This window comes from Egretta garzetta, unplaced genomic scaffold, assembly GCF_000687185.1.
Source record: "Egretta garzetta isolate BGI_Z169 unplaced genomic scaffold, ASM68718v1 scaffold30, whole genome shotgun sequence".
Lineage (NCBI taxonomy): Eukaryota > Metazoa > Chordata > Aves > Pelecaniformes > Ardeidae > Egretta > Egretta garzetta.
In genome coordinates, this window is record NW_009258383.1 from 3,377,332 (window position 1) to 3,395,160 (window position 17,829).

The 17,829-nt window shown below is 38.8% G+C and overlaps 1 protein-coding gene across 1 annotated transcript in view; it reads left to right on the forward strand.

The window, feature by feature from the left end:
- The window catches only part of VPS50 (VPS50 subunit of EARP/GARPII complex), a gene marked incomplete at its 5' end in the record, with an annotated part of 100,849 nt that overhangs the window by 41,302 nt on the left and 41,718 nt on the right, over positions 1-17,829 (forward strand). Inside the window, 5 exon segments of the mRNA XM_035896985.1 lie at positions 7,760-7,857; positions 8,615-8,709; positions 9,362-9,460; positions 12,652-12,742; positions 14,277-14,453. Coding sequence (XP_035752878.1) covers positions 7,760-7,857; positions 8,615-8,709; positions 9,362-9,460; positions 12,652-12,742; positions 14,277-14,453 — 560 coding nt within the window.

Sequence of the window (17,829 nt, forward strand, 5' to 3'; positions counted from 1 at the left end):
CCAGCTCTGGCAATACGAAGAAAATAATTTCTTCCTCCCTCCTGTCGCCTGTGGAGAAACTGTCATGGAAGGTCCACCAACTCAGAAGAGGATATGTCCTACTCCCCACTTGTATGGACTAGTACCTTAGCTATTAGGAGTAAGCATTCCTCTGCTCACAAGAGAGGAAATAGTGGGTACACACCATGGGCCATCCCGTGGTTCTACCTGCATGACCATGGAGAGGACATGAAGAAGTGGGATGGAAAAAATCTACCTCGACCTTAGAGGCACAGGTACATGAGGTGTAAGGAAAAGCAATTACAAGTGGGGGTTCTTCCAGGAAAATTGCTGCCTCAGTTTCCAATAGGCAGTTCCCCAGACAAAGCAGAAGGGCTGATCTTACTTCTGATCTTAATGAGGGGACTTCTGACTTGTATTTACAAGAAATGAGTAATTAATATTATGACCAGAACTAGAAGGGCCCTGCTTCCAGTCAGGTGGAGGAAAGGGACAACTGGGTTTACTGGACTGTGTGGATTTGATGGCCTGGCACGTCAGACCTACAGGAGAATATGGCTCTAGCGGACACTGATGCACAGTGTACCCTAATGCCATCAAGCTATACAGGGGCAGAACCCATCTGTATTTCTGCAGTGACAGGAGGATCCCAACAGCTAACTGTACTGGAAACTTAAGTGAGCCTAACTGGGAAAGAGCGGCAGAAGCACCCCATTGTGACTGGCCCGGAGGCTTGGTGCATCCTTGGCATAGACTACCTCAGGAGAGGGTATTTCAAGGACCCAAAAGGATACTGGTGGGCTCTTGTTATAGCTGCCTTGGAGACGGAGGAAATTAAAAAGCTGTCCACCTTGCCCGGTCTCTTTGAGGACCCTTCTGTCATGGGGTTGCTAAGGGTTGAAGAATAACAGGTGCCGATTGCCATCACTACTAGTGCACTGGTGGCAATGTCGCACCAGCTGAGACTCCCTGACTCCCATCCATAAGCTGATTTTTCGACTGGAGAGTCAAGGAGTGATCGGCAAAACTCGCTCACCCTTTCACAGTCCCATATGGCCAGTGCGAAAGTAATGGAGAGTGGAGACTGACAGTAGACTATCATGGCCTGAATGAAGTCGTGCTGCCACTGAGCGCTGCCGTGCCTGACATGCTAGAACTCCAGTACGAACTGGAGTCAAAGACAGCGAAGTGACATGCCACAACTGATACTACTAATGTGTTTTTCTCAGTCCCTTTGGCAGTGGAGTGGTACACTTGGAACCGACTGCCCCAAGGGTGGAAAGACAGCTCCACCATTTGCCATGGACTGATCCAGACTGCCCTGGAACAGGGTGAGGGTCTAGAACATCTGCAATACATTGATGACATCATTGTATGGGGCAACACAGCAGAAGTTGTTTTTGAGAAAGGGAAGAAAATAGTCCAAATCCTTCTGAAAGCCAGTTTTGCCATAAAACAAAGTAAGGTCAAGGGAGATCCATTTTTTAGGAATGAAATGGCAAGATGGACATTGTTATTGTATGGATCACATTGGGATCTGACAGCTATGTCCCCACCAACTAGCAAAAAGGGAAGACAAGCTTTTCTTAGGCATGTGGGTCTGCTTTACATTGTTAAATATTCTGTTTATTTGTGTTCTGAAAAGTATTCTTGTTTGAGATTGAAGGGCAAAATGGAATAGAAAATACTTTCACAGCAGGGGGTTTTGTTTTTTTTTTTTGGAATGTTTATAGGAGAGACTCTGAGATTGAGGCTTTTTTTTTTTTTATTCTCTAGAATTGAGTCCAGAATTTGCAGTTGTTCTTTCAGTTATAGTGTGGACTGGTCTTTGAGGATTACTTTTTTTAAGATCAATTAAAAAAAACTCTTACTTGGAATAAAGTAAGTGGAAACAGATAATTATCACTGGATATAAATGCAATCCTAAAAATTTTTAAAGCATGAGACACATTTTAGTACCTTTCATGAAGTACGAAATAGCAGTGAGATTTAGTTTACTGGAGTGTTATAACAGAGTTGCACTAAATCATAGTGAAATGTATGGTATTCATAGTTCTATGAATCGTCAATAATAATACTTAACTAATTGCTCTAATATACAGTTGGAAAGACAGAATTAAGTGTTCATGTGTAGGACTTGTTTAATCATACTGAAGATAAAATGAGTGAACTAGAAATATCAACTTGATAGCATGAAATGAGTTTGTGTCATATTTAATAAACTGATACTTATTCTGTGATTTTGTTGTTCATTGTGGTGGGTTGATCCTGGTTGGACACCAGGTGCCCACCAAAGCTGCTCTATCACTCCTCTCTGCAGCTGGACAGGGGTAAGAAAATAAAACAAAAGGCTCGTGGATCAAGATAGGACAGGAAGAGATCACTCTGCAGTTACAGTCATGGGCAAACAGACTCAACTTGGGCAAATTAGTTAATTTCTTACTAAGCAAATCAGAGTAGGAAAATGAGAAATAAAAACTGAATCTTAAACCACCTTCCCCCCACCCCTCCCTTCTTGGGCTCAGCTTCACTCTCACTTTCTCTCCCTCCTCCCCTGCTGTGGCCCAGGGCCATGGGGAATGGGGGTTGCAGTCAGTTTATCATATGTTGTCTCTACCAGTCCTTCCTCCTCAGGAGAGGAATCCTCACACTCTTCCCTGCTCCAGTGTGGGGTCTCTCCCACAGCAGACAGTCCTTCACAAAGTTCTCCAACATGAGTCCTTCCCATGGGCTGCAGTTCTTCACAAACTGCTGTGGCTTGGGTCCCTTCCTCAGGGTTCATCCCTTCAGGAACAGACTGCTCCGGTGTGGATCCCCCACGGTGTTACAAGCCCTGCCAGTAAACCTGCTCCAGCGTGGCCTTCTCTCTCCACAGGTTCTGCCAGGAGCCTGCTCCAGTGTGGGGTCCTCCCCAGGCTGTGCATGGATATCTGCTCCACTGTGGACCTCCATGGGCTGCAGGGGGACAGCCTGCTTTACCATGGTCTTCACCAGGGCTGCAGGGGAATCTCTGTTCTGGTGCCTGGAGCACCTCCTGCCCCTCCTTCCGCACTCGCCTGGATGTCTGCAGAGTTGTTCCTCTCACATATTCTCACCTTCTGGCTGCCATTGAGCAGGCTTTTTTTTTTCCCCCTCTTCTTAAATATGTTATCCCAGAGGCGCTACTGCTGTTGCTGATGGGCTTGGCCTTGGTCAGCGGTGGGTCCGTCTTGTAGCCATCTGCCATTGCTCTGTCAGACACAGGGGAAGCTCCTGGCACCTTCTCACAGAAGCCACCCCTGTAGCCCCCTGCTACCCAAACCTTGCTACCCAAACCCAATACATTTGTATAGTAAACAGCAAATTGCTGTGATATGTGTTTTCCATCCCTGAAAATAAACTGCTTTCTGGAAAATCTTCATTGTTTGTGTCTGTAGTATAGAATCAAAGAAAAAATTAGTTTTAAAGAGACCTGTACAGGTGATTTTTGTCTTCCCTGCTCAAAGCAAAGTGAACTTCAAAGTTGCATTTGTGCAAGGCCCTGTCTCGGTCAGCCAGATTTTCACATACCATAAAATGTCCTGTGACCTTGATTTAATTCACCTGTATATCTGAGGCACTAATTTAACAGAAGAACTGAAGCTGAGCAGGAAAATGATCACTATAGCATTTAAACTCCCGATTTTACAAGTGTAATCCTACTTGTACAAGTATGTAACAACTGTAACAGCTATAATAGATTCAATAAAAAGCAAGAAGATGACAATGTAAGATGTAAATTTAACATCAACCATTTTAATTTTCAAAACATTCCACTTACAATAATGTGTAAATTCTGTGCAAGACCTGCTTGGTATTCAAAGAATGAAGCTAGAGGACAGTGATTTGATTTTTTTTCTCTCTGCCTAGGAAGGATTAAACAAAACCCTTTTGTTATGACTGAAGGCTGCCTTTACAAATTTTGGAGAAATACTGAGAAACCTGAAAGATTTCTGTATTTAAATCAGACAACTAGAAAAGTAACTCCTGGATGCTTCTGATTCTTATTTTTATGTGAAATTGTGAATATTATGTATTCTGCTACCTGTTCCAAATTCTTCAAAGCAAAAAGTGTAAATGCATTGTCTAGTGCTTGATTTTCAAGGAAATGATCCTGAATTCATGTTTGCATGTGTGACATTCGCTGCAGTACAGTTCATCAAAAGACTGGAAACAAAACCTCTTAGCCTGACTGGCCATAAACCAGGAGCACCGGGAGATTGCCAGAGAGAATATTGATATGGATTTTTATTGAACAATAGCGTTCATATGACTCTGTCCAACATTTCTTCATAAATTGCAGTTCATGAGGATGAGGACTGTAGTCTTAATCTTGAGAATAGGTCAAAGATACTGACTTGGTTAGGTTTGGCTTTACTCTGCAGAAGTATAGAAGAGAGGAGGTTGCAGAAACTTCTCAAGAGCGTACTGTGACTAACATAGCTGGTTTTGTTTACTCGTGTAGTCAGAGAAATGATAAAACCACTTAGTGTTTCTGTAGCTGGGTTGTTTGTTCTCTTTATATTTTGTTTAATCTTCCATGATAAATCACTTTTGAAAATGTATTTGTCAGAATTACTGCTTTCAGGAGAAGAGGACCATATTTAGGTACAGTTACTAAACTATAATTTACTTATATTTGTAGCTAATATTTGTTTTCTCATTTTTCGTTCATAAGGAAAATTTTCTTTGAGTGCCCTGCAACGGTAGATATAGTATGGAATTATGTCTGAGTCTTGTTTTCACATCAAGCAGGTTTTTCTCTTTTCATTTTTTGACTAACTAGGGTAAATTCTCAGTCTACCTGCAAAAAGTCTCAGTGGCTTTAAACAGGAATGAGTTGAACACAAGTTTGCAGCAGTGGAAGAAATTAATATCTATCCCTAATATAAGCCCAAATTCCAGAGTATATTTTATTATGTTTTTGATTGCGAGAAGGAGAACTTACATTTTTTTTTTTTTAATTTTACATGGGAAATGCAAATAGTTCTTGTTTTGGGAAACATTCTTTGAAAAAGTTCAAAGCAGAGAACAGATGGTTGATGGAGAGAAGGAAGATGCATGTATCATGCTCTTCTCCTTACAGAGAGTTTGGCCTGGGACTGAGAGCATGAGACACTGGTAAGTGCTAATTAGGATTAGGGATTGTTGCAGAAGGAAACTGCTCACTTGACAGTGAGTACTGGATGATCTGAAGAAAATATGGTCAGAACATGGTTGGACTCTGCTGTGCTCTTTTGTATTTTGGTTTAATTGAATTGTCAGTATCTGATACCAGTCATAACCATTCTTATTCAGTGGATGACTCTCTCCTTCTTCTTCTTAAATATGCAGTAGTACAGACAACGCTGCAGAGGTCTGTTCTGCACACACCTGAAAAGTTTAATTAGAGTCTTGTATCCAGCCTCCCATTCCTTGCTGGGCCCATTAGTAAGGAGCTCATGGTAGTTACATGATGTTAATCTAGACTGCAGTGTCTGGATTCAGGGCAAGGCTTGACATGGAAAGCTGGTTGTTGACAAAAAAATTCTTAGTGCTGGCAAATGGAAGGAAGATGTAGGTTCTTTGTGGTTCTGCACTCTTCTTCGGTAGACAGCAAAATTAGGCATGAAAAATGGCTACTCTCTCTGAGGAAAGTGAAATTAATCCAGGAGACTTCTGGAAAAAACTATGAAGCCTAATAATGAAGAACTGCAAAGGTCAGTCAGGAGTAGCTTTCACTGTGGTCCTGGTAGCACCTCACCATCTAAGGAACACTACTGTGACAGGGATTCAAGTATGCAGGTGGCAGTTTTGTCCTCGCTAGTTTTGAATGATCATGTAAGATCCTGGCCCTGCATTGATGAGATCAGCTCATGAATGAAAAGCTGCTGGAGCTGCACCTGAGCCATCTGGCAGCATCACACAGTTTAACAGCTGAATGTGCTTCACAGCCTTAGCGCTGTCACCCTGGGTGGAAGCTGCATGTAATCCCACTGAGGCAGCTCGGTCCATGGCCTTGGATCGCTTCCAAATTCCTTGCTGAGGCTAGAAATAATATTTTTTTCCCTTTCTTTTTCCCCAAATAATGTGGTCCACAAGTTAGGGTTGGCCAAGACACTACTGCCAGTTGTTGAGGAGCTGTTAAACATTCTATTAATTCCTTTACCTTCCTGTTAGCATTGTAGCAGTGATGTATCTACCTTATCATGAAGTCCAACAGGTTAAAAGAGTCCATCTTTCAAGAATGTAATCTAAGTCAAGGATATTGTGCATGTCCAAGTCTGTTAGGCATGTCCTGTTGCTCTCTAGGTAGGCCCAAACTATAGATAGGGACTGTCATTTCCATGATAAACTTTTTTTTTTTTTTCTTTTTTTTAATTCCCTTCGCCAGTTCCCTCTCTGGGTTCCTGTAGGATCTGGGCTTTGTGCTGCCTGTTCCTGTGAAGCCTAGGCGTCAGGGATGAGGCTGTTGATGTTCATGCAAAGTGATAGCTTGGGGCTGAGTGGAGGTTTTTGACTGGAAATGCTGGAGTCAGAGAAAGAAATGGCAAAGAAATGGCTTTGAGTTGTGAGCCTGTATGTGGAGGCAGAGAGATGAGACCAGCTGGGCCAGGAACAAGTGAAAACTGGCTGCAAGTTGCAGAAAAGATGGAAAGTCAGGTCTGAGCTGCATGGCAATGTTGGGGTGCTACAGGCAATCTTAATTCTTCTGTGTTTGCAACCTCTTGAATGATGGGTAGAAGGAGGACTGAGTGCTTTGTAGTATTCCAGTGTAATATTTTATGTGACTTTTTATTTGTCATGACAAATCACTAAATGGTTTGGGCTTTAAAGGTTATGCATAGTTTTTCTCCTTTTCAGGAACAGCAGAATTTTCTTCTCATGGGGAAAGTTTGTATGTATAGTCTGGCTAAGACAGAGCTTTCCTGTGGTGTGTCAGAGGCTATGAAGCAAACTGCATGACACTGTGCCATCATAGACTGCAAGCGTAACCACAACTGTATGCTCACAAACTGCATATAAAATATTACCTTCTCTTTTTTTAAAATGGAAATAAAATGTATTTCCTCCGTGGGAAGAGAGAGGACCACATACAGGAAAGAGTTTACTATGCATTACAGTGCTTTTTTGGAAAGGGATCCAGTGCTATGTGAATGAAGGTTTTAGACTTAAATAAACTAATTTGAAAGAATTAAAGACACCTGATTATATGATTGACATTATTTCATGCATAAGCACAGAAAGTATGAGAGGGGAAAAAAAAGAAAAGAGCATGCTATATTGTTTGCATAGTTCATGGAAAAAGTGACAGTATCTTTCCTCTGAGTTGCAGACAGAATTTACTGGGGCAGAAAGTTAAAAATCTTCCTTCTGAAATTGTTAGGTTTGTGATTCTTGTCTACAAAGGTAGAATATCTTAGAGAATCTTGTTGAAGAGGATAAGCAGTGCTCACTGCAGGATTCAACTTCATTTTTTTTATATTTGAAATATCACTATCTGTTACTCATCCTTTTTTGATTTTTAGTGAATGGGGTATCTTGCTTACATAGAAGCAATCAGAAGCTCTCCTGGTCTGCATTAGCATATAATATTTATATGTGCGTTATTAATTTCCTTTCTAAAGCTTAGAGCAGTGGAACTCTCCCAGAGTCTGAGTAATAGATAATATAATGACTAAGGCAGAAGTTTCATTATGGGTAAAAACCTAAGATACATTTCAAGGCTTTTGGAAATACCTACAATACCTTTCACCTTCAGTTTCAGATGGCAGCAATGTGATCGGAACTGAAGAGAACAGTTTTGACCGCAGCTATGTAAAAAAGAAGTTGGAACATGGGCTTTCACGAATATGGCAGGTATGTTTTTTTATTTTTTCCTAAATATTTATCTACACACTGGCCTCCACCCCCTTGTATTAATTAGTTATATTTATATTGATGATCTTAAAGAAATCTCTCCGGGGATTTTTTTTTTTTTAAGTGATTTGTTTCGATCTAAATATATCAGAACCATGGAAATATAATTTCCGTGACTTAGTCACTACTTGGTCACTATGCTTACAAACTCAGTCAAGATACCAAAACATCGTAATGTGACTTTCAGCCTGATTCCACTTCTCCCAGCCTGTATGCTGCCCCACAATCTGTTTCCTTCTCACGTGCTTTTCTCTGTTAACCCAGTCATACTGCTTTATATTTCTGGTACAACCATAGCTATGGAGAACCTGAAGTCTTGTGAACCTGCCTGGTTTCATTGTATTCCTGGTCTGACCGCTGGGTCAGTCTGATGTGCATTGAAACCCCAAATGTATGATGAAAAAGCTGTAAACCTTTTACATGGCTTAATTGTAATCCAGAGCTCTGTTTTTGCAGTGACAATAAAGCATCTAGGATTGACCTTGTGTTATAGAGTGTTAAAGAAACTGATTGTAATATTATTTTAGAAAGTCAATGAGAAATCATTCATGTTACAGAAAATGGAGCTGTACTCTAAATCTCAAAAAGAAGTTCTAAGTGCAAACAAACCAAAAAGTGCTAATGAACCAGGCATCTGAGCCTTCACCTTTTCGTCTTTAGTGTATTAAGTATACAAAAATTTGTTTGTGTTTTGTAGGATGTTCAACTGAAAGTGAAGACATATCTTCTGGGAACAGATCTGTCTAACTTCAAATACGATGACTTCATATTTGTACTTGATGTTATCAGCAGGTATACTGACATCATAAGACCACTTAATACATGTGCACAAGCTTGAACTCTGATAAGAGAGCACAGTTTAATTAAGGTTGATATTTACATTCTGATGCCAACTTTGTTCATATCTACTGATAGTTTGAGAGCAATTCTTCTTTATGTGGGAGTTTATGAGGATGTACTTGGGAGAGGTAGCATAAATTGCTTTGCTGCTCAAGGAGCGCTTAAAGTGCGATATGATTTCAGTATTGTTCCATCTGACAATTTTGATGTTTCTAAATGCTTTTAAAGGGACTCGCAGTCACGAGCAGTAAAATACTGCGGTACTGCTAACCTGTACAGTATTATATCCTTCTGTTTTAGTAATAAAATGACAGATCCGGACTGTGAGCTGTACAGCTTGCCCTGCATAATGGGATCTCAAAAAGACATTTATTTTGCTTATCGCTCTTTGTGTCTATGTGTATGTGACATTACCATAGGATTTGGAGGGAAATGAGACATGGACTTTTGTGGAATGAGTGAAGTGCTTGCGACTTAAAATTGGTGCTTTGCTTTTATGGAGACACATGTACACTCATGGTAATGATTGAGGCTTGTAATTCAGGTTGAAACTGCAATATTAATACATCAATAAATATTTCTAAACTTTGTTTTATTGTTATAGGCTGATGCAAGTTGGAGAAGAATTTTGTGGCAGTAAGTCTGAAGTTTTGCAAGAATCTATCAGAAAACAAAGTGTTAACTATTTCAAAACGTACCACAGGTGAGACTACTATATGTGCAGTGGCTGAATCTAATGGCATTTATTTTTGTTGGGTTTAACTTCAAATACTTTCCAAAGGAATTTCACTGCACAATGTTCCTGCATTGAAGTTGACAGATAGTGGAATATGTTTCATGACGAGAACAGCCCTCTGAACTCTGGAGAAAGGGAGAGGGTGAAGAAGCCTTTGCTTCCACTATGGCTGTAGAAAACTCTAGTTCTGCAGCAGGCAAGCCACATAAAAATGACAAACTTTTTATGTAGAATTTCAGTAGTTTTTCAGGCTGCTTCTTAAGCTGTCTGCCGGGATCCTGAGGATGAATGCCTCTGAAATCTATACTTCCTAGCAGCATTGTTACTTCTTTTTCTATGCCATTACATAAAAAGAGCTGATCATGTGTGGCCATTAAATGTTTTTTTCAATTTTGTCTTATATCAAATGAAATGTTTAGAACTGAGTCCATCCTCTTGAGTCATGTTTTCATAGTTTTTTCATTGGCAGTATCTAACTAACATTTCAGTCATCTCCACTATCGTATCTGAGGCCAGTCATGTGCTGTCATGTGCAGGCAGTCTCTGGCCTCAGATATGATATATGGCTATGACAGCTTCAAGACTTGTCTGGTTTAATTGTCTTGATTTCCCAAATGTTTTGGTTTGGGTGATTGACAACTCTTTCAATCCAGTTATCTAGCATTTATCTTCTTTCTGGGTGTAAAAAGCTAAGAAGATATGAGAAGAAATACAGCATTCCTTGCTCTAAGAAACTCTTACTTTCCCAGTCTTGATCTGTTGTCCTCTGTTGTATGGGAGCTGCCATACAACTAATAAACCCAAACTCATTTGATCTGAGACTTTCTGCTGAAAATCCGTAAAGTATAAAAATTATGACAGGAGAACATGAGACTGTCTAAATTCAGAAGCTGAGAACGTGGTTTGGAATTTCTTCCAGCTTTTGCAGGTTGTAGCTAGAATTTCTTTCAAGACATGTGATGAAGACCTCAGTTCCACTTGTCTGAAAAGCTGGAGCCTTAATCAGATGCACATTATGTCTTGTCAGGAGATGAGTTGATTAAGATGCCATGCCACCTGTCTTTATTTCTTGAAAGCATTTCTGAACCATGAACTGACTTGGAAACCGAGTTTGCAGCTCTAGGTTCAAAAGAGCTGTTTTGGTAAAATAAAAGTTAAGGAACGTTGAATGTGTATAGAAATAATAATTTTTGAAATAACTTGTGTTTTTTAAGGTAATGTTTCTTGTAACTTTTGTGAAAATAAAAGTAAATACTTATTGCCATGACTCAAATTATATGAACCTTTTAAATACTTTTCACATGTTTTATGCTGTGTGGGTATTGTGAAGATTAATTGGCTGATGTTTCCATCCTCAGAGGGGAAAATACAAAAAACCTCTCTCCCAGCTATATTCCTCAGGTTGATTTATGTAAAAGCTTTAACCATCTTGCCTTTTTAGATCAAGCTAATGTGGCTTTCACTCCCCTTGTGTATTTAATTGGAGGGGAAAAAAAGAAAAGCTAGTGCTTTCAAGGATTCATTAGTACATAAAAGCTACATAGAGCTGAAATGCTCAGAGTCCAGGAGTAATCAGGTCTTCGACAGTGTAGTTTGACGTATGTGGTCTCCTGGGTGGTGTGGCGTTTTAGAGAACTGCCGACATGGAGAAAGCATTCAAAGGAACTGGTCACATAACTCAAAAAGTGTAGAAGAGCAATGTAATACTAGAGCATATGTGAAGCCTTTTTGGTTAAAAGTTGATTATTTTGAAAAATTAGAAGGGGCATTTGGCAGAGGAAATCAGTAAGGTGATTTTTGGAATGCAATTTACTTTGTTTTCCTATACATTTGGAAAAAGGCGTGTCTGATCACTAAAGCTTTTAAGAGAACGAATACATCAGACCTTCCATGTGTGCTACTTTCTAGATTTGTATGCAGGTGAAAAATGAAGAGCATTTTTCAAGTACTTTGTCAGTGCCTGGATTTCAGCTTTGAAATGATACAGAAACCGGTGCTGTGTGGCTTTTAAATGTTTGCTTTTCTATGACTCTTTCACCTTAGTCTTCCTCTCAGAGAATTTTAACCTATAATGCTCATTTTCACAGCATCTCTATTTGTTGTTTCTATTGGCTTTACTGTGAGATCTGCAAGCTAAGGGTACTCAGTGCCTTGAAAATAGCACTTGAAGTCTGTTTGCATTTAACTGGTGAATTTAAATAGTTACAGCAAACTGTAGTCATAATTCAACACATTGCTCATCTCGTTGAGGCAAGAAAATTTTAATTGTAGTGGTGATTATAGTTTGTTGTTGAAATAGTAGTGTTTGTAGAATATTTTACTGCCTAATTAAAAACCCAGTGCATAATTTACCAACTGCTACTTGTTAAGGCAAACAATATACCATATATTAAGAAAAAAAGATACAGCAATGTGACCTCAGTACGCACTCATTGCTGTCTTTTCCTATATGAGTTCCTGCTTATGTGACAAAAAGATCTTCTTTATTAAAGGTATTTCTTCTTATGGCTGAATGGAGGTTTTTGATGGTGATTAAAACCGTAACAGAAACAAGGCAGACATGTAATGGCTTGATCATGTTTCCCTAACACGCTTTCTATATTAGTACCAGGGTAAAGTTAAGCTATGAATTAAAATACAGTTTAGGAGATTAATAGCCTTTTAACTTTTTTCTTCTCTGAAGACTTGAGATGTCTGTAGAACATGAGTTCTTTCTACTTCCTTTGCTGGCTGTTGGCTTCAGTGTGTTTGAAAGAAGCATCTGTCCTGTGAGGGCTCACAGAAGCTGTTGTACTGCTAATAGAGTGCTTGTATATATTATAATGCTTTCTACAGTTTACGTAGAGGAAAAAAGGTCCAGTATTACTGCATAATCATAGATGTTCCTCCATACTTTCTAATGGTTTTGACAAAAAAAATTGTTTCCAAATTTTGGAGATTGACATTCTTTGAAAATTTCTCCAGAGGTGTCATAAAACATACACTGTGTTAGTAGCCACAGCTTTTAGGTCAGTTGAAGGAATGAGCTAAGTATCTACATTCAAGTATGACTTTTTATACAGTTTTAAAAGGTATTTTTCACTGTGTAAGCTAAATAATTGTCTACTTTCTGATTTACTCTTGCTGCCCATTAAGGATATTCATTTGTTCTGTTTCAGAACCCGTCTTGAAGAATTAAGAATGTTTTTGGAGAATGAGACATGGGAACTTTGTCCTGTTAAATCAAGCTTTAGTATTCTGCAGCTTCATGTACGTTTTATGAATAATGCATATAAATGTATTAATACTATAATAGCTAAAAGTGCAAGTGTTCTGAGAAGTGGTAAGATCCATGAACTACTGTGCAAATGTTTTTAATGGCTGCTAAAAGCCCCTCAGTTTTGCTTCATGATAATGGAAACTTAAGATTCAAATGCTTTTAAAACAGTAGTGTTCCTGTTTCCACCAGGTAGAAGTTTACAGAAGATGCTAGAGTTGTAAGCATAAAGTTAGCCTTTATTTTTAATGTTTTAATGTGCAGTTAATATGTCAGTTTTCCATTTCTAAATTACTTATCTGAGAGTAAGATGCTAAAAGATGAGTCCCTAAAAGTAGTCACATGAGCACTCACTAGCTTGTACCAATTCTTGACATCTGTTTCTGGAAACATAGGTCATACTGGCTCATTTGGAAAGCAAGTAATTGGTGTGCTCACCTGCTGTCCTAAAGTGATTTTTGTGATGTTTTGTGAAAAATTCAGCTGGTGGGTGAATGTCATCTGTTTTGCCAAATGAAATGTGGGTGCCTATAATTAAAGCTGTCACTAAAGTGCAAAAATGGATATTGCTAAGCAATCTCAAGCAAAAGATAATGTTGCAGCTTCTGTAGAGTTAACTGTAAAAATAAGCAAGAGGCTACTGAGGCAGTAACAGCATGGAGGGAAATGGAAGGAGGACCCTCAGTAGAATCCAGTAGCAATAGAAGTAATATTTTTAATAGAGAAATGGGATTATAAATCCATGTATACTGTTCAAGGGACTGGAGCAGCACAAAATGGCAGAAAGTAACTGATTCATTTAAACAAACAGAAATCTACCATTGCAGTCCTTTAGCTGTATACATTTTGATTTACACACCTTTAGATAAATGATAATGTACATTTTGCCATTTATGAAGATCAATAGCGAGATTTTAATAGATAAAAATGATATGCCAGTTGAGATAAGTCAAGGTTTTTAGAAAAAAATGTCTGAAGTCATACGTTATATGCCCTACTTAGTCCATGGATTTGCAAAAGTCTGTGCACTCACATGGTCATCAGAAACTTCATGTGCAATGGGCTCGAAAAGTAATAAATTTTGAAAAGAACTTTCTAAAAATAAAATATTAAGAAAAAACTTTTGGCGTAGTAAATTACTAGGTAACTTGTCTAAAGAAAACTACTTTTTTTGACAGAATTTACGTCTTGTTTTATGTCCTTATTTCTGTGAAATAAAAAACCTGTTTAGTTTTCACCTAGTTTTAGGCAGTGAATACTTTCAGGATGCAGGAGATATCTTGCGTGTAATAGCTAAAAACTGCTAAAATTAGAAAGATGAGCCGTATAAGATTGCCAATTTCAAGGTTAACTTGAGCCAGCATGAAAAGCGCATTTAAATAAGCAGCAAGCTTTGGCTGAAAGTTTTCATATCAGATTAATTGTCCACAAGTTTGTTGTTAGGCTCTGTTTTCAAGGAACTGGAGTAATAATAATACTGAAACTGTCTTGTTGGTGATTAAAACTGTACTTTATTTCTGTCACTAGGAATTTAAGTTCATGGAGCAGTCACGTTCCCCATCTGTGTCACCTAGTAAGCAGCCTGCTTCAGCACTTTCAACAACAGTGACATTATTTGAGCAGTACTGTAACGGAGGAAACCCATTTGAAATTCAGGCCGACAGCAAAGATGATGAGACAGAAGACGTGTTAGCTTCCAATGGGGTATGTTTCAAAAAAAAAAAAGCAAATCTTGCTCTCAGTAAATAATGATTTCTTTTGTATATCAGTGATGGCAAAATATCTTGGTACAAGGATCAGTTAACTGCAGTACTATGTAAAATCTCAAGCCACTTTACTCCTTTAATTAAGTAGGTTGCTTTGCTTTTAGCAGTGCCAGAAAACTAGGCATCCTGTTTAAAGTTCAGTTTGTTTTGCAGTGGATCAATATTTTTTTCCACTGAAGTCAAGTGTTCCTGAAGGCTAGCAAGACATGCTCCGCTTAAATGAGTATTTTTTACAGGAGTTTAAGTTAGCTTTCTTTGTGGAAGTAATTTGGTCGTTTTAGGACTGGCTTTCTGACTTCTTAGGGAAGAATCATTGTGGGTTGCTCCTTCTGTTGTGTTTGTTCACACCTACATGATTTGCCATGGATTATCTGATGCTGTTAGGCAGTTTTTAATTGTAATTTAAGGGCTCAGGACACTTGCTTTATGGTGGGATCTACTACAAAACTGATCAATAACTGTGTAATTTTTTTTCAGAATTCCCTCAAAATCTAGCAGGGGTCAAATATGCTTTAAAACTTTGTACCATTCTCTTAAATGTTGTATTATCATATTTTTCTTAAAGCTTTTGCTCTTGTTTATCCCTTTGATGAATAATGTTTTCTTGGGCTTTGTTTTGTGATAAGGTTCAGTTTAGGTTTTTTGTTTAAGGTTAGTTAATCCAGTTTGTCACCCTAATGCCTTTCTGGTTTTCAGCTTCATCTTGCTTGCTTTCCCTGTGGATCTTCAGTTGCGAAGCAGCTTGACTTGTATCTCGCACACTCGAGTGTGATGCTGCAGTCTCTTTCCTACTGTGTCACTTGAAGGGAAAATACAGTTGACTGGCATAAAATATAGTTGCCTTGTGCTTAAAGGAAGGTGCTGGAGGGCCATTCCTGGTGGTAGTTCTTCCTCTGCCACATAATACAGCAGAACACATGCCCTGCCTTTTCATATCAGTAAACTGACAAGAGTTGCATGGTTATCACTGTTAAACTTACACATAGGCTCCAAATGAGCGTGTTAAGCAAAGATGAATGCACTGCGGGGCATACCAAAAACTGCAGAATTCCATGGTACTTTGTTGAAACCCACTCTGAAACAAAGCTTTTGGGGAATCTCAGCAGCCATTTGGTAGATATTTGCTAAAATGATCCTTAGTGATACAAGGATTAACGATACCAATAGTACTTTTGAGGTTTTCAAAATCAAAGTGCCCTCTACTGAAGAGTTCATTTCAGACTTTTATATATGTTTGTGAGTAGTTTTGATTTTTAAAAGATTTTTGTGAAGAAAAAGAACTAGAAAATTAACTTAACTTTGGAGGTTTTGTTTATTTGTTTTGGGTTTGGTTTTGTTTTTTTTTTTCCCCAAGGCAGCTTTCTTGTGAAGGTTTGACTCTGTTACAAATGTATAGAGCCATCATGACCTGCATTGTGAGTGCAGAAATACATCTCAAATATTGCAGGATATTTTTTTGCCACCATATGCATGTAGAATAATTAGAAAGGTGGGAAATTCTTTTCCCAAGGTGCTATTAACTGGAGCTACCCAGACTGGATGGCATCTCGAGAACAAAAAAGAATCATTGTTGGAACATGTTTTCAATCTCCTCTGATTCCTTGCAGGTTGCTGCTAGCAAATGAGTGCATACACTGTCCCTGTATTTTTGTGCAGTTACGTGCAGGCATAATACTCACACTTGTGGAAGGCTACAATTGTCTTCATTTCTTGACTGTGGATATGTTGAGGAATTTTTATTTCTATCTGCACACTTGTATGAGATATAAAAACTTACACAAGTTAGAACAGAGCTGCTTCCAGTTTTAACATTTTACCCTTCAGAATCTGTTTCTCCTAGCTCAAGTAAAATTTAAATAACATCAACTTACTCTGCACCAAGCTTTTGCTTCTATATCATGAAATCATTTGATGAAAGAATTAGGTAGCAAATGCTGATGAACATGTTTGAGATACTGTTTTGTTGGCTTTTGCCAGCCTCAAGTGTCATACTGCTGCCAAGCGGACTGCTGTCAGCAATACCTTCTTCCGTCTTCAGCTGTGTATTTTTTTTCCCCTTTTCTCCAATGATGAACCTATTCAGAGAAGTAATAGCTTTAGCTTTCTGTACAAATATAGTGTTTCATATATAGACTCTGCATGTAGTGTTAGTTACACAGGAATTGTCATATTATGTGAGACCAATGGTGGTTACAGCATCCTGCTTCTGGTAGTGGTTAGCACAGACACTGTGGGCTCATGAGAGGTCATTTGACCTGCAAGTCTTACCAGCACACTTTGTAACCTGCATGAGTTACAAAACATGAATGTGTGGGATGGTTTTCCTCTGTTTGTTCCAGAATTCTCTTGAGAAAAAGGCAAAGACTCTGCCCCCACCCAAACCACGTTCTTCATTGTAACAGGGTAATATCATTATCCAGGAATTTATCTGTTATCTTTGTTGCCTTATTACCACAGGGAGTCAATGAATTCAACCATCTAATCATCCTTCATAAAAATGCCTTTTTATTCTGAATTTGTCTCTAGCCATTAGGAAAAGTCCCTGTATGTAAAGGTTACTGTTTTCATACTGGTTGTTCACTGCTGTATGTTTTTTGAAGGTGTGTAAGGCTCAGTCCCAGCCAGTGCTGAAGCTGCTTAAGACAGTAAGCATTACTTCGTTAGTACAGGATTGCCTCATGCTTTGCACGTAGGTGCTGCTATTGCTGCAAGTGCCGTGGTGGAGATGGGGTTGGAGTAAATCACTGTCAGGACGCCGTATGCCTTCTCTGGCGGGGCTGAGAGCGGCTGCCTCAGCGGCTCTGCAGTGGCAGGCTGCGGTCTTGGTGAAACAGGCTAGAGGGAGTCCTGATCCCGTGAATTACCAGTAGGCTGATGTCTTACATGTGTAGCAAAGTCCATGTTGTGGTTTCCCTGTCTTTAATTTTGAACACTGTCCCATTTGGTAGGCTTGCACATTGTCAGGGACTTTCAAGGCTGGCTGCATTGTCCATTTTTTCAAAGCTGTATGCCAATTTAGTGTTCTTTATTAGTGAAACCTTAATATATTTTAAATTGATAAAATCTGATTTTTGTGCCTGCTGAAGAACTATAATGAATTTTGGCTTTCCTTTGACACTAGAGGGACAGAATGTTCTGTGTGGAAAAAGTGAAATACCAATGATATGATTTATTATGCATTTTTCTTGTGAAATATAGGTTAAATTTAGAGCCATTCATATTACAAAATAGGGGGGTTTTTAACCTTCAATGTATTTGGAAAACTTAGGAATAGTATGTAGAACTAATTTTTTTTTTTTTTTTTTTTTTTTAAC